The sequence below is a fragment of the Rhinatrema bivittatum genome, chromosome 3 (genome assembly GCF_901001135.1).
Source record: "Rhinatrema bivittatum chromosome 3, aRhiBiv1.1, whole genome shotgun sequence".
Classification (NCBI taxonomy): Eukaryota; Metazoa; Chordata; class Amphibia; order Gymnophiona; family Rhinatrematidae; genus Rhinatrema; species Rhinatrema bivittatum.
The window spans coordinates 4,801,051-4,817,924 of record NC_042617.1 but is presented as its reverse complement, the minus strand read 5'-3'; the positions used below and the strand labels follow the sequence as shown (position 1 = coordinate 4,817,924).

The 16,874-nt window shown below is 49.5% G+C and overlaps 1 protein-coding gene across 1 annotated transcript in view; it reads right to left on the bottom strand.

Annotated features, from left to right (window-relative positions):
• Window positions 1-13,946, bottom strand: part of GTPBP2 (GTP binding protein 2) — a gene marked incomplete in the record, with an annotated part of 123,512 nt that extends 109,566 nt beyond the window's left edge. The window contains 1 exon segment of the mRNA XM_029592830.1: window positions 13,696-13,946. Within this exon segment, the coding sequence (XP_029448690.1) occupies window positions 13,696-13,887 (192 nt within the window).
• Window positions 13,947-16,874: the final 2,928 nt, after the last annotated feature.

Genomic DNA, 16,874 nt, shown 5'->3' with positions numbered 1-16,874 from the left:
AAAGCTCCATAAGAATCAGGGTCTCCCTGATCCTGAAAACCTCACTACTCTCTGAATGAGAGTGGGATAGAGATGCTGACCCCTAAGGTTCAGGAGGCAACATCAGAAAGGTCACCATGGTAACTAAGTGTGGGGATGCCAGCAAAAGCAATTCAATCAATCCCCGCTGCTGCCCCCAACGTTCCTTAAAGGGACCAGCAAGAAGGTGTTCCAATTCATGAGAATCATGTACCAGCCCGCACAACAAAACTGCAAGAGACTGCACCCTGGACGCTATCCCCATGCAGGGGTTTCGAACATAAGCTAATATGGGAGGGGCCTAAAAGGACCACCTCCCTCCCTGTGGTGGAGAAGACTCCTGACACAATGGCCAGGACTCCATCACAATAGTGGAATGACCAAGAGTGCAGTCTTTGCCAAGACATTTATTTATTTATTTATTTATTTATTAAAGGCTTTTATATACCGACTTTCTTGATACAAATCAAATCAACTCGACATGCCATCGTACTGAAAACTGTAGTGCATAACATGTTATGGCGGCTAACAAACACACACACACATTAGAAAGCAACTAGAACAGTAATCCCATGCGCTGAAATTCCTGCTCTGCAAGGGCAATGCCCCGCTCTCAAATGCACTACCCATCACAGTGCCCATAAGGATAGCCCACACTATAGCCTGGACCAGCTTTATGCTAGACCCAGTGGCTGAACCTGCGAAAAAGTAATCAAAAAAGTGTGTAATCGCATCTCTCGCATTGGTGCCATGGAACACCTACAGTGCAAGACACATGAGAGCACCATGACAGAAATGACTTTGAGGGCTCAAGGTGAAGATGGCAACGACACCATCCATGGCGCAGAGTGATAATATCAATCAGCAGCGCCCACAGCACTCGGAGGAACAGATTCCCGCCAGTGTGATCCATGTTTGTCGCGCTCCACTGTCTCAATGCCGTTAGGAGTCAACACGCACAGTGCAACGGTGTCCCCAGCGCCACTAGCATTCTGAATGCGCCAGATGACGCTCTAAGCGGCGGATAGCTGCCTGAAGAAGCATGGTATCCGTGATCACTGGCAACCCCCTCCCCCCAGCATGCTACAGCATCAAGGAAGCCTTTGGCGTTTTGTGGCAGCAGTGGAACCTGCAGCACCCATCTGCACTCACCCATGCCTACAGTGGCAACGTCACTCATGGTACTACCTGAACAGGGGACACTTGCCAGTGACTACTCAGGCCTATGGCACCAAAGGATGCCACACCGCAGGGCACAGACAGTGCTTGACCTTCAACCGCACCACGGTACTCGATGGCCTCAATGGCATACTACAACCCAAGGCACCCTCAGCACTTGAAGACTTCAGGGGCCCGGGAATCACCCAAAGGCAGTGATGGTTTAGCACATTGATGACATCCAAAAGCATTGTTGGAACAAGCGCACTGATGCACCCCGATGCCCAAAGGTATTGACGGTCCCATGGCACCAATAGAGCCCACAGTGCCTGCAAGCGTTGAGGGCTCCCTAGGCATCACCGATGTACAACAGCACCTCCAGCGCTTGAAATGGTGGATGACAACTTGACAACGTGCATGGCCCTCACTGGCATTCAAAGGCATTGATGTTGCCATGGCTGTCAACGGCCTCAAAAGCATCCAAAGGTTCCAAATGGTGCCCAGCGTCATCAATAGCATTCATGACACGCGATGCCACCCATAGTATTTGATGGAGTCGACCCATGCACTGGCGCTCAACAGTGCCAACACTCGTAGTGCACTATGGCCCTTGCCAGCTGCCAGGGCACTCGATGGGGTACACGGTCATTGACCTACGGACCTTAAAGGCCCTTGCCTGGAGTCAAAGGCACTCAGCAATGTTGAGTTTGGCCATGGACCTGATGCATCCATGATGCATCAGACCACAGGTGCTCTGGCACAGATGTGCACAGCCAACCAATCTCAGACATAGCACCGATGGTGTAGCAGCTTAAAGCCCTCTCTCATACTCCCTCTCTCTCTCCAGAAGACTATATTGCCAGAGCTGACAAGCAGGAGGGGAGGCTATGTCGTCCGGGGCACCAGCCCATAGAGGTTAGTTCCCAGGAGTGTGGGGAGAATGAGTTTTCCTCTCCATAGGAATGACCTGGTCCTCCGTCGATGCCCAACAGTCAGACAACATCACATGGAACTCCTGCCTAGGAGAGCCCCCAGGCATAGAGCGCTACATGATCCATACTCCAACTGCCAGTCCCACCAACACATGACAAAGGCGCAAGAGACAGATTAAGGAAAGCACACAGAAATAAGCTACAGATGCAACATTATTACTTATAAATAAAAAAGCTGATTTTGTCAGGCTGCATATCAGAAGGCCTGCTTTGCAGCTGGCAGAGCACCTGAATAGGAGAAAAAAAGGGGAAAAAACATAATACTGCAAGATAAGGGAATGAAAAAGGGGAAACAGCTGCAGCTCTAGAATAAATCACAGCAGTAGTTGTGAGAGAGAGCAAAGCTGCTCCCGCAACAAACTAACGGGCCGATTCAGTAAAGTCTGCAGGAGAGCGGACGAACACCCACTCTCCCGGCGCACGCACAGGCCACTCGCCTGTGCGCGCAATTCTCCATTTAAATGAGGCCCGGCAGTAGAAACGGGCAAAAGGAGGCGCTAGGGACACTAGCGCGTCCCTAGCGCCTCCTTTTGACTCGGAGCGGCGGCTGTCAGCAGGTTTGACAGCCGACGCTCAATTTTGCCGGCGTCTGTTCTCGAGCCTGCTGACAGCCACGGGCTTGGAAACCGGACCCCGGCAAAATTGAGCGTCCGGTTTTTGGCCTGACAGCCGCCGGCCCATTTTAAATTTTTTTTTTTTTTTTTTACCCTTCAGGACCTCCAACTTAATATCGCTATGATATTAAGTCGGAGGGTGCACAGAAAAGCAGCACTTTCCTGGTGCTGGCAGAAATTAACGCCGACCTTTGGGTCGGCGCTAATTTCTGAAAGTAAAATGTGAGGCTTGGCTGAACATTTTACTTTCTGTATCACGCGGGCAAACCTAATAGGGCCATCAACATGCATTTGCATGTTGAGGGCGCTATTAGGTGCCGCGGGTTTTCCGCCCCTTACTGAATAAGGGGTAAGGGAAAACGCGCGTCCAAGGGCAGGTTAACAGTGCGCTCTGTCGGAGCGCTCTGTACTGTATTGGCCTGATAGAGACTCTGCTAGAGGCACTAGGGACATCTGCACATGCTCAGTAGGGCATGCTGAAAGCTCTAGAATCTTCGAGATCAAAGATCCGGGCCGGGCTCCATCTGATGATGTCACCCATGTGTTAGCTCTGCCACTCTGCTTGTGCTCAGCAAAACTTATACAAACATAGAATATGCATACTAAGTGAAATTTTATTGCCGACGGTATTGTCGTATGCCAAGAAAATTGTTAAATAACGAGTTGTTAAAAGATAAATAAGATCCAAAGCATCCTCAGGCAGAAGGTTCACTTTATCATGGCTCTACCAACCTTCAATCAGGACTCTGAAGAATCCTATTCCTTAAATAAACAAAGCCTTAACTGTGTTGTGAAAGGGTAAGGCTTTAGCGGGAGCCCCAAGTCCTTCCAAAGTGGGATCCTCCCCTTCATGCTCTCACTCCACGTTACCCTTAATTTCTAGCTCTGCAAGGACTTATATCATAGTGGGTAAATTCCTCTCTTTTAAAAGAGACAAACCGCCCTAGGGATTTCATTTTCTTCTATGGGATCTTTATACATACCATCATTCCCTGGAGGATCATCCAAAGGTTCATCCCCAATGTCCTCTTCTGAATCTCCTGATCCCAGATCCAAATTCAGATTGAGATCCAACCTCTTCTCCTTGGGCTGGGACTACAAGTCCCTTCACGGGAGGTTCCTTTAGAACCACAGCCTCTCAATTAAAATGAACATAAGAAATTGCCATGCTGGATCAGACCAAGGGTCCATCAAGCCCAGCATCCTGTTTCCAACAGTGGCCAAACCAAGCCATAAGAACCTGGCAATTACCCAAAAACTAAGTCTATCCCATGCTACCTATCAGGCCGATACAGTAAAGTTCGCGGGAGAGCGGGCAAGCACCCGTTCTCCCGCGAATTTCTGAGTGCACAGACGTGCACAGAATTTCTGCTTTTTCTGTGCACTTTCCCGGTGCCGGCAGAAATTAATGCCGACCTTTGGGTAGGCGCTAATTTCTGAAAGTAAAATGTGCAGCTTGGCTGCACATTTTCTTTCTGAATCGTGCGGGAATAACTAATAGGGCCATCAACATGCATTTGTATGTTGCGGGTGCTATTAGGTTCGGGGGGGGGGGGGGGTTGGATGCGCATTTTCGACGCGCTATTACCCATTACTGAATAAGGGGTAAAGCTAGCGCGTCCAATTGCGGGTTAAGAGTGTGCCCCGCCGGAGCGCACTGTACTGTATCGGCCTGTATGCCAGTAATAGCAGTGGCTACTCCCTAAGCAAACTTGATTAATAGCACAAATCATAGGGAAAAAGGCTTCTTGGAAGTCCAGATCCTCCTCAGACATCTCAGACACACCCACCAAGGTCCCCTGCAGAGCAAGGGATTCCCCTGCCATAGCAGATAAAGGCAGAGGGTCACAAGTCCCCCTAAATCTTGGGGAAAGAGGACAAGACAGTTGCCATTCCCGCACTGACTGCTGCTACAACACCGAGTGTCTTTGAGACCCAGGACTGCTGCTTCTTCCCGACAGCCATCTTAAGCACCATAGACAACACGGGGGGGGGGGGGGGGGGCTTTGGAAGAGGCCTCCCCACCGCCTACACAACCCACGCACAAGCTTGAGGCTTATAACTTGCTGCACACCACTTCCCATGCTACTCCAGCATTGCACAGCAAACCATGAAGGCAAACATTTGTGCTCCTTCTATCCTCCCCCTGTGCAGCACAGGCTGCAGCTCTGCTGATCCTCTCTTCCAGGCAGAGAACGGCTTCAGACGTTCACTCTGCTGGCTTCTCTCTTTTTTTGGGGGGGTTTTTTCAAACTCTTAAAAGGATCCAGGTGCCCAAAGGCCAAAAACACCCCCACCCCCCAAAAAAAAGGATTTGTGTTTATTGTCAATTATATACAAATCACCCCACATAAAATCTTAAATACAAGAGGAAAACCTGAGAGGCTGAATTTCTTTGGCCTTACCCGATCGCCACGACTGGCAGCCAATCTGAGCCGTCATCTTTGTGTGCCGGGACCTCCTACCTACCCATTGAGATGTCCTGCAGCGCCCCTTAGGACATTGTTCGAGGATCCTTGTGAATGCCAGCTAAGTCACAGAACTATCAACATGGGGAGGGAAAGGAAGGAGGCTGTGCGGCCTTCCCCCACCCACTATCAAGTGCAGGATAAGGAGGACTTGCAAGAGCCTCTTCTGTCCACGGTGAGATTCAGGTCTCCTTGAGTCCTGCAGCCCAGGAGGGAATCATTCTGTGAACTGTCTGCTCCAACGCATACAGCTCTCCTCTTCTGGTGGTGAGAACAGTTCTGCAGTGGTAGCAGCGGACGATAGTTTGCAAATATTCACCCAGTGGTTCCATCTAAAACTTTATCTGCTGGTTCCCTAAGCCATCATTGATTACCCTAAAGACTTTATGGGTAGCAATAGTTGGTTTAGAAAGTTCTCGGACTACTAGAATTGATAGCATATTATCTTCTGTTAATGATTTAACAGTTACTACTATTTCTCATTCTCAAAAAAAAAATAAGTGATGATGATGTTAGGCTACAAGAATTAAATGGGTCGGTTGCTGAGTTAAAAAAAGATTAATTTAGCTTTGATCAAAGATAAAGAATATTCTCATCGGAGGATGGCAAACTGTGAACATTCCCTCAGATTTTATAGATTTTCCTAAGTCTCTATTAATTACTCCGTTAGAATTGCTTAAAAAATTATACCTTGAGATTTTACAAATCCCTCCTGAAACCTTTCCGCCAAGGCTTATTATGCCAGCTCGAAATCAGGAGTCTTTAATTGGATCTGGCAGCAGTGGGATGATTTGTTAGATAGCATGAGGTTGCCCAATTTCCTACTAGATTCTATTAATGAATGTAGAGCAATTTTGTTGGTAGTATCTGTTCTGGAGATTGATAGGGACCGGACTTTAACAAGGTTGTGTTACTCCCAATCCAAAATGTTCATAGGACATAAAGTACCCCTCTTCCCAGATGTTTCTAGAGCGACACAGGCTAGGAGAAAGTTTTTTCTGACCTTTAAAGAAACAGTCATTGCTTTATGTTTTATCTTTATGCTCCATTTTCCCTGTAAATGTTTGAGGAAGTCTGGGGAAACCAGGTATACATTTTATGACACTAAACAACTTGAACCCTTTCTACAGATGAGAACTATTACTCCATCTATCGTTCCATAATCTGTAGGATGTATAGAGCTGAAGTTTAAATTTCACCTGATATATGAGCCGATGCAATACTAATGCACTAAAAATGTGTGTCCAAACTGGATGCACATTTTTATTTTGGTTTTGTTTTTTTTAACAGATGCACAATCACCTCTCCTGGGCACCTGGAAAACGAGCCGCTGTGCTAAAAACGATGCTGGGGATATATTGTGTGTCCCTAGCACATCCATGGCATCGGGCATGTGTGTGGCTTAGGAAAACAGATGCTCAATTTTACAACAGATACAAACATTAGTAAATTAAATTAACAGGAAATATTTCCTTCAGTTGTGAGCCCCAAGAGTGTCCTTTCTGGGTACTACCACATCCATGCTAGCAGTTCTTCTGTACTGGATGTAATGAGCCTTCTGGTTACCAGCACATGTTTCTGCTGTTTTGGGTTCTGCAAAGTATGAGATGGGGATGCTGCCTAGGGCTCAATGATCACACTATTGTAATATGCAAGAGGCTGGCAGTAATCTCAGGGGACGACGAGCACTGTGAGGATATGCAGGAAGGTAGGAGTCTGACTGCAGGTCACGGTGGAGCTGAAAGCGCAGAGGCGATGGTAAAAGATGGCAGAATTCTGAATTGTCTGACCAGGGAGGACAGGACACTGTAGTAATGAAGATGCTGGCGTGAGAGGCCCAGGAAGTGTCACGTGATCAACAAGGGCAGACCCCCTCCATAACTGTTCTCACCAATTTTTATTTCTGTGAAAACTTCTGCATGTTTGAATTCTGCACAGCAAAGTATTTCAGTGACATCCGTGAGCTCAGCTGATCATGCACCACAATAGGAGGGGGGCGACCTGCATGAGTCACAAACTACAAACACAACAAGGAAATATGAGCACCGGCTGCTGCAATAATGGGAGGCCAGACTGCAAGAGCCAGTCCAAGGAAGTGGGAGTAAAGGCTGCTGCAATAACTTGGGGCCAGACTGCAAGAGAGGGAAATACCAGATAATGTGTCACATCATTTCATCAGCGCTGGAGCTGATGTAGTCCTCTTCCTAACACTGCAATCGGGGCTGATTTGGACTTTCAAAGCCTGGGAAAGCCAAAGCAATGAACTTTGACACAAAAACAGACTTGGGGGTCCAAGACTCATTTAGTGTGCAGTGAAAATCTTCCAGATCCGCCACTCTACCAAGGACAAAGGAGCGAAACCCTAATGAGAGGAAAAGGCAAACTCGGGAACCTTAAAGTTATAGAAACAGAGCTTGTTAGAAGCCCTTCTGACAGCTGCTACATGTGATTTCACAGACCTTCTGCACTCAGAGAGTGTGATCAAGTTATCTCACCCCATAGCAAAACAAGAACTTCTAAGCACCGTCAACAACCTCACGAACCACTGCAGAGTCAGATAAGTTTACTGGCAGGACAATTTGGGTATGTGTTGCCAAAGTAATACATAAAGTGCTTAAAAAATAAAAATGAAACTTTTTAAGAGTCAGTAAATTAAAATTAGAGGACAAAAGGGATAAGAGAAGAACTCCCCAACTCGTAACCTTCAGATCACGCTTCTGGCCTGCTTGCAGGTTACAGCATTTTGGTACCTGGGGGCGCGATGTGCACATGCACATCGCGCCCCCAGGCACCTCTCCTGGGGGCGCGATGCAATATTTAAACTGGGGCTCGCGCTGTCGAGGAGGCACTAGGGGCGACTGCGCTCCCCAAGCGCCTCCTTGACAGCGCAAGCTGGAGAGAGGTCCAGTGTTGGCGATTGTCCGAGGGTCAAGAAAACGGACGCTGACTTTATCAGCATACATTTTCCTAATCAGCAGACATGCACAGGTTAGGAAAAATGAACGCTGATAAATTCAGCATCCATTCTCCGAAGCTGACTACCGGCACCTAAGGAGTGAATAAATGAATATTAAAGTGTCAGGCACTTACTATGAATTTATTCCCTCCTTCACTTATTGCCCATTGGTCCCTTCACTGTCACGTGTCAGTGAAAGGACCACTCTCCTTTCAGATGGACATCCTGAACGGGGATTGGCCCTTTGACTGACACGTGACAGTGAAGAGACCAATGGGCAATAAGTGAAGGAGTGAATAAATTCATAGTAAGTGCCTGACACTAATATTGATTTATTCACTCCTCACAGTGCCGGCTGAATTTATCAGCGTCTGTTTTCCTAACTCATGGATGTGCCAGGGGTTCAGGAACCGGACGCTTGTGAACGGAGAGTCCGCTTCCTGCAGCCGACTGCCCTGCCTTTTTTTTTTAAAGATTTGTTCCTCCTACTTAATATCCCAACGATGTTAAGTAGGAGGCAGTATAGAAAAGCAGTTTTTTCTGCTTTTCTCTACTAGTTTTAGGAGCGCTCAGCAATTAACACCTGCTCCAGGCTGGGGATAATTTCTGATCGCTAAAATGTGCGTCCTAGATGCACTTTTTTTTTGCATTGGGATCAAATAGCTAATCGCCTCATTCACATGCATCCGCCTGCCCGATCACCTCTTTCCCTCCCTTAGTCGCTATTTCTGTAATTAGGCCTTCTCCAAAAGCTTCCTGTCACAGAATTTTTCTTGATTTTAACTCCAAACATATCCTCAAGTATGCTTGGTTGACACTTACTCCTATATACAACCCTCTACCTATCTTCTCCTTGTTGCTATCCTCAATGACTTGATGCATCTGTTTTCAATGATTTATTTATTTATTTAGCATTTTTATATACCGACTTTCCAATAACAGAATTACTGATCAATTCGGTTTACATTCTAAACAATAACATTGACAAGTAAATGTATTACAATGAACAGGTCGATATAACTTGCATTAGTACATATGGGGTTAATAACATAAGTAAAAGATACGGTGCCTAATGTAGGCTAAATAAACAGTTGATAGTTGATTTAGATCAACATATGTATACACTTACTTAGTTTTGTATATAATTGCTTAGTTCTGTATATAATTACTTAGTTCTTCACCTTCTCGGTGCCATGTTAGCCCTCATTTTGTTACTTCAGTTCCTTGTTTTCTGTAAAGCTTGTTCGCTGTTTTTTTTGTTTCATGTAAACCGAGGAGATGTTGGGAATGACCTTCGGTATATAAATATTTAAAATAAATAAATACAATTAGTTTCACTCCGCGTTGGATGCGCTATTCCCCTTATTGCATAAGGGGTTAGTTAGCGCCTCTACAACCCGCGTCCAAACTGCGGGTTATACAGTGCGCTCGGCTGAGCACACTGTATTGCATCGGCCCCTTTGCTGTTTCACCTCTTTTCCTGAGGATTATACATTACAACTCACACATGCACATGGTAAGAAGCTGCTGCACCTTGCACATGGACACGCAGCAGTATTTCAACACTTCCACAGTGCAGGGAGATATCCAAAGTAGGCAAGGAAGAAGAGACAAGAGGGCATGAGAGTATCCAACGATTTAGCTGGCACTCAGAAGAAAAATATATGAATGATTCTAATTATCCCTCTTTTCCTTCTTGTTTACTTCATTCCTGAGATATGTTTTTATAAAGTTTCTGAATGTTTCTTTTATCCGTGCTCAACAGAATTAACGAAATTGGGGGATGCTGCTCTGCTGATCGTCATTAAAACCCCAATGATACATATCAGCATTAATACAAGACAACTGAAGAGCAGATTCAGGAAGGAGCTACTTTTTACAAACAAGCAGGAAAATCTGCTTTTATAGCAAAAATTAGAGGCATCCATAAATTACATGTATGACACACATGTACACAGAAACAACGAAGCTAGTAATATATTTCACCTTTCATGACACTTCAAAGCAGAGTACATTCAGGTTATGAAATGTGACTGACAAGACCGTCTAAACATTATAACATCACTGTACCAGAAAAGCCCTGGGATCACAACCCTGACAGAAGTGCAAAATGTGAAGTACTTATAATCGCTTGGGACAATCTCATTCCAACTGATAAAAACCATGTACAGTGATACCGGCCCAAAAACAAAGCCAGCACTGCTGATAGAAGTAGAACAGACAGAGAGGGAAAAGATCCCAATTAGAGAAACGTGGCAGAAAGGCACAGAAATAGCCCCAGTTCTACTGGGCGCATCCGGCCCGATTAAGGACTCCTTCCAGGTTCACCTTGGTTTGTTGCCTGCACCTATCACACCCTGGGAACTCCTGGAGGAGGCTCTCTCGGGCACAATGTAAATATTAAGAAGAGCACTAGCAAGGCTGGGATCATACTCGGCATACCCTGGCTTAGGAGTGAGGTTCATTCCTGTCATAGCATGCACAAAACCAACTCATTTAGAGGCAGATGCAATAAGGCGTGCGTAAAAAACGTACGTCCAAACCGGGCACCATTCACCTCTCTTGGGCGCCCGATGCAATATGTAAATAAACTGCCATGCTAAAATGGAAAGGCTAGGGATAAACTGTGCACCCCTAGCGTGTCCTTGGTATCTGGTGCCTAGGAGACGTGGCTGTGTGCGGGTTACCAAAACAGATGCTCAATTTACGAGCCTCCGTTTTATCCCGCAGCAACGAATTTACCGGCATAATATACACAACCTGGAGCATGTATATTGCATGTGTTTATTCTATGCCCGGAGTTTTTATTTTTTCCATCAAGCCTTTTTATTTTTCCAGAATGCTGCTTTCTGCGATTCCTCCTTCTTGTAGCGCGAGAATACGAGGTAGAATGAGCCACAGAGAAGCAGTAGTTTTTGTTTTTAAGGAGACCCCTTGACACGGGGCAGGCGTAACATTTGATGGGTTAATAAGTGTGCCTTTGGGCGCACAGTGGTTTTTTGCATGGCAGGGAATAGCCTCATCTACATGTGATGAGCGTTATTAGCTACGCCTTTCTTTGGATATGCCTTTTGTAACTACATCGGGGGTTATGGATGCGCGTCCAACCGCTTGTTAACCTGTGCGCACTTTATTCCATCGGCCTGTTAGAGAATTGATAACATAGGTGCAAACATTTCATTATCCCCAAAATGTACACAAAAGAGCCTCAAATACCTGGCAAAAATATTAATGAGATGGAGAAACCAGAACCAAGTCTCCTTCCCCCTCCCCTCCGCAGTACCTGTGTCCCCCACTCCCAGGGATCCCGGGCCTCTCTTTCCCCTAATTCTAGTTCCCAACTGATCTATACCCTCCCCCCTGCTCTGGTCTCTCATCCCTTCCTTTATCCCACACTCTCCATGTTCCCTGGTCTCTCTCCCCTTTTACCTCAGCTCCTGGGCCGCACCCCCTTCCTCCTCCTTCACCTCCCGGTGCCCGGGACTCTCTCCCCCCCTCCTCCTTTACTTCACTTCACCTCCTGGTGCCAGGGTCTCCCTCCCCCCTCCGCCTCCTTCATCTCCCGGTGCCCAGGACTCTCTCCTCCTTCAACACCTCTCGGTGCCCGGGATTCTCTCCCCCCTCCTCCTTCACTTCACCTCCCGGTGCCCGGGATTCTCTCCCCCCTCCTCCTTCACTTCACCTCCCGGTGCCCGGGATTCTCTCCCCCCTCCTCCTTCACCTCCCGGTGCCCGGGATTCTCTCCCCCCTCCTCCTTCACCTCCCGGTGCCCGGGATTCTCTCCCCCCTCCTCCTTCACTTCACCTCCCGGTGCCCGGGATTCTCTCCCCCCCTCCTCCTTCACTTCACCTCCCGGTGCCCGGGACTCTCTCCCCCCTCCTCCTTCACTTCACCTCCCGGTGCCCGGGATTCTCTCCCCCCTCCTCCTTCATCTCCCGGTGCCCGGGACTCTCTCCTCCTTCAACACCTCTCGGTGCCCGGGATTCTCTCCCCCCTCCTCCTTCACTTCACCTCCCGGTGCCCGGGATTCTCTCCCCCCTCCTCCTTCACCTCCCGGTGCCCGGGATTCTCTCCCCCCTCCTCCTTCACCTCCCGGTGCCCGGGATTCTCTCCCCCCTCCTCCTTCACCTCCCGGTGCCCGGGATTCTCTCCCCCCTCCTCCTTTCCTTCACCTCCCGGTGCCCGGGATTCTCTCCCCCCTCCTCCTTTCCTTCACCTCCCGGTGCCCGGGATTCTCTCCCCCCTCCTCCTTTCCTTCACCTCCCGGTGCCCGGGATTCTCTCCCCCCTCCTCCTTTACTTCACCTCCCGGTGCCCGGGATTCTCTCCCCCCTCCTCCTTCACCTCCCGGTGCCCGGGATTCTCTCCCCCCCTCCTCCTTCACCTCCCGGTGCCTGGGATTCTCTCCCCCCTCCTCCTTTACTTCACCTCCCGGTGCCCGGGATTCTCTCCCCCCTCCTCCTTTACTTCACCTCCCGGTGCCCGGGATTCTCTCCCCCCTCCTCCTTTACTTCACCTCCTGGTGCCCGGGATTCTCTCCCCCCTCCTCCTTTACTTCACCTCCCGGTGCCTGGGATTCTCTACCCCCCTCCTCCTTTACTTCACCTCCCGGTGCCTGGGATTCTCTACCCCCTCCTCCTTTACTTCACCTCCCGGTGCCTGGGATTCTCTACCCCCCTCCTCCTTTACTTCACCTCCCGGTGCCCGGGATTCTCTCCCCCCTCCTCCTTTACCTCCCGGTGCCCGGGATTCTCTCCCCCCTCCTCCTTCACCTCCCGGTGCCCGGGATTCTCTCCCCCTCCTCCTTCACCTCCCGGTGCCCGGGATTCTCTCCCCCCCTCCTCCTTCACCTCCCGGTGCCTGGGATTCTCTCCCCCCTCCTCCTTTACTTCACCTCCCGGTGCCCGGGATTCTCTCCCCCCCTCCTCCTTCACCTCCCGGTGCCCGGGATTCTCTCCCCCCCTCCTCCTTTACTTCACCTCCCGGTGCCCGGGATTCTCTCCCCCCTCCTCCTTTACTTCACCTCCCGGTGCCCGGGATTCTCTCCCCCCTCCTCCTTTACTTCACCTCCCGGTGCCCGGGATTCTCTCCCCCCTCCTCCTTTACTTCACCTCCCGGTGCCCGGGATTCTCTCCCCCCTCCTCCTTTACTTCACCTCCCGGTGCCTGGGATTCTCTACCCCCCTCCTCCTTTACTTCACCTCCCGGTGCCTGGGATTCTCTACCCCCCTCCTCCTTTACTTCACCTCCCGGTGCCTGGGATTCTCTCCCCCCTCCTCCTTTACTTCACCTCCCGGTGCCTGGGATTCTCTCCCCCCTCCTCCTTTACTTCACCTCCCGGTGCCCGGGATTCTCTCCCCCCTCCTCCTTTACTTCACCTCCCGGTGCCCGGGATTCTCTCCCCCCTCCTCCTTTACTTCACCTCCCGGTGCCCGGGATTCTCTCCCCCCTCCTCCTTTACTTCACCTCCTGGTGCCCCAGTCTCTCTCACCTCAGGCGGAAGATACGGCGGGTTGTTGCTGTTCCTCCCGCCCCGGCTCCGGCCTCGCGACATTTTCTTTCCTTTGGCGCCATTTTTGTTCTTCAGGCCCCCGCCGGTACCGGACCCGAAGAGCTCGTACAGCCGGGGCTCCATCCCCCACACCCGACCCGGCCCACTGCTACCTCCACTGCGCCCGGGCATCTGTCCCTGACAGCCCCCTCCAGCCACCGAGAGAGAGGCGGGCCCGCCGCGTCACGTCACCGCGCACGGCGTCAGAAACTCCAGCCACCACAGTACGTGGCGTCCCGATGCGTCACCGCGCATGGCGTCAGAAACTCCAGCCGCCACAGTACGTGGCGTCCCGTAGCGTCACCGCGCACGGCGGCCGAAACCCCAGCCGCCACAGTACGTGGCGTCCCGTAGCGTCACCGCGCAGGGCGGCAGAAATCCCAGCCGCCACAGTACGTGGCGTCCCGATGCGTCACCGCGCACGGCGGCAGAAACCCCTGCCACCTGTAGCGTCACCACGCACAACATGGGAAACCCCAGGTTCCACAGTACGTGGCGTCCTGCAGCGTCACCATGCACGGCAGCAGTCCCAGCCACTACAGTATGCGGTATCCAGACCCATCATGGCTCACAGCAGCAGAAACCCAGCCACCACAGTACGTGGCCCCCTCTCGCGTCATCGCACACGTCAGAAACCCCAGCCACCATAGTACGTGGCGTTCCACAGTGTCACCATGCACGGCAGCAGAAACCCCAGCCACCATAGGGCTTGGCGTTCCACAGTGTCATCATGCACAGCAACAGAAACCCAGCCACCATAGTACATGGCGTCCTGATACGTCACCGTGCATGTCAGAAACCCCATCCACCACGGTACGTGGCCTCCTGTCACGTCACCGCACATGTCAGAAACCCCATTCACCATGGTACGTGGCCTCCTGTCACATCACCGCACACGTCAGAATCCCCAGCCACCATAGTACTTGGCGTTCCGCAGTGTCACCATGCACGGCAGCAGAAACCCCAGCCACCACAGTACGCGGCATCCAGACGCATCATGGCTGACGGAGGCAGCCGCCACTGTACATGGTGCCCTGATGTGTCACAGCACATGTCAGAAACCCCAGCCACCATAGTACATGGCGTCTAGATGCGTCATGGTGCACGGCGGCAGAAACCCCAGCCACCATAGTACATGGCGTCCCGATACGTCACCGTGCATGTCAGAAACCCCATCCACCACGGTACGTGGCCTCCTGTCACGTCACCGCACATGTCAGAAACCCCATCCACCATGGTTCGTGGCCTCCTGTCACATCACCGCACACATCAGAAACCCCAGCCACCATAGTACTTGGCGTTCCGCAGTGTCACCATGCACGGCAGCAGAAACCCCAGCCACCACAGTACGCGGCATCCAGATGCATCATGGCTCACGGAGGCAGCCGCCACAGTACATGGTGTCCTGACGCATCACAGCACACGTCAGAAACCCCAGCCACCATAGTACATGGCGTCTAGATGCGTCATGGTGCACGGCGGCAGAAACCCCAGCCACCATAGTACATGGCGTCCCGATACGTCACCGTGCACGTCAGAAACCCCATCCACCACGGTACATGGCCTCCTGTCGCGTCACCATGCATGGCGTCAGAGACCCCAGCCACCACAGTATGTGGTGTCCCGATGCATCACCGCGCAAGGCAGCAGAAACATCAAAAGTTGCGTGAATGTGACAGGAGGTCTCCGTGGATGAGCAGCAAAACAGTACCACATTCTGACTGATGGCGCAAAGATGGATCAATCTTGTACTTCCTAGATCCGATTCTTCTAGAAATCTTTTCGGAGCATGTGTGGTAGGGTTCCTGCGCTGGTGTAATGTTTCTTTTCTCCAGCCTAACAGGCCGATGCAATACCGTGCACTCAGGTTAGCCGTGGTTGGGCTTGCGTTTTGGACACACTCCATAAACCATCCATAAATCCTGATGCATTCCTACACCTTGAACGCAAAACGATACATCCTATACAACCCACAATCATAACCAAAAATAATCAAGCTGTGGAATTAGCAACAAAAGTACGGAATCTGGGAGTAATAATTGACCCTGAATTAAACATGAAACAGCACATCTCCCAGAAATTAAAAGAAGGATACAGTAAACTGATGACACTGAGAAGACTAAAACCCCTGCTAACGATAAACAATTTTCGCACAGTTCTACAAGCAATGATATTCGCAAGTACAGACTATTGCAATTCTTTGCTACTAGGGCTACCACAATCAACAATTAGACCACTGCAAATATTGCAAAATTCCGCTGCTAGAATTTTGACTGGCAAAAAAAGAAGTGACCACATTACAGGAACACTGGCCGAACTACACTGGCTTCCAATTGAACAAAGAATTCAATACAAAGCATTATGTATAATCCACAAACTAATTCACGATGAGAAAGCTGACTGGCTCAATACAGCATTACGTGTACACGTCCCAAACAGAAACCTGAGATCCGCCAATAAAGCTCTACTAACCATACCCTCTGTTAAATCAGCACGCCTTACTCAGGTGAGAGAAAGAGCACTGTCACTGGCTGGTCCTGTGCTATGGAACACCATGCCACTCGAGTTGAGACGACAGAGAGATTTTAAATTATTCAGAACCAACTTGAAAACATGGCTTTATAAACAAGCTTTTTGTATAGACAAAGAGAAGGAGAAATACAGCTGAGTGAAAAGGTCGCACCAAGCAAATAAGGGTTTTTAACTGTAAAATATATCATTAAAATTCAAATCAATATTTCTTAAAATACATATAGGTTTAATTTATACACATAGTTTATTATTACGAAAATGTTACCGTACTTTGATGGCACATGGTTAACTTGTAAATCTATACCATTCATATTTTACTTTATCGTGCCTCCATGTAAACCGTTGTGATGGTTACCTAACTTAACGACGGTATAGAAGAATTTTGAAATAAAATAAATAAATAACAAACTATGGTGTAGCTAACTGCTCATCACATGTACATGCCATGTTGATGAGGTTATTAGCTATTACCCCCCAATGTAAAAAATAACCATGCACCTGACACACACATTTTATCCCTCAAAAGTTAATGCCAACCCCAGAACTGGCATTAAGTTTTGAGGCGCCCCAAAAGTTAAACAAAAAGC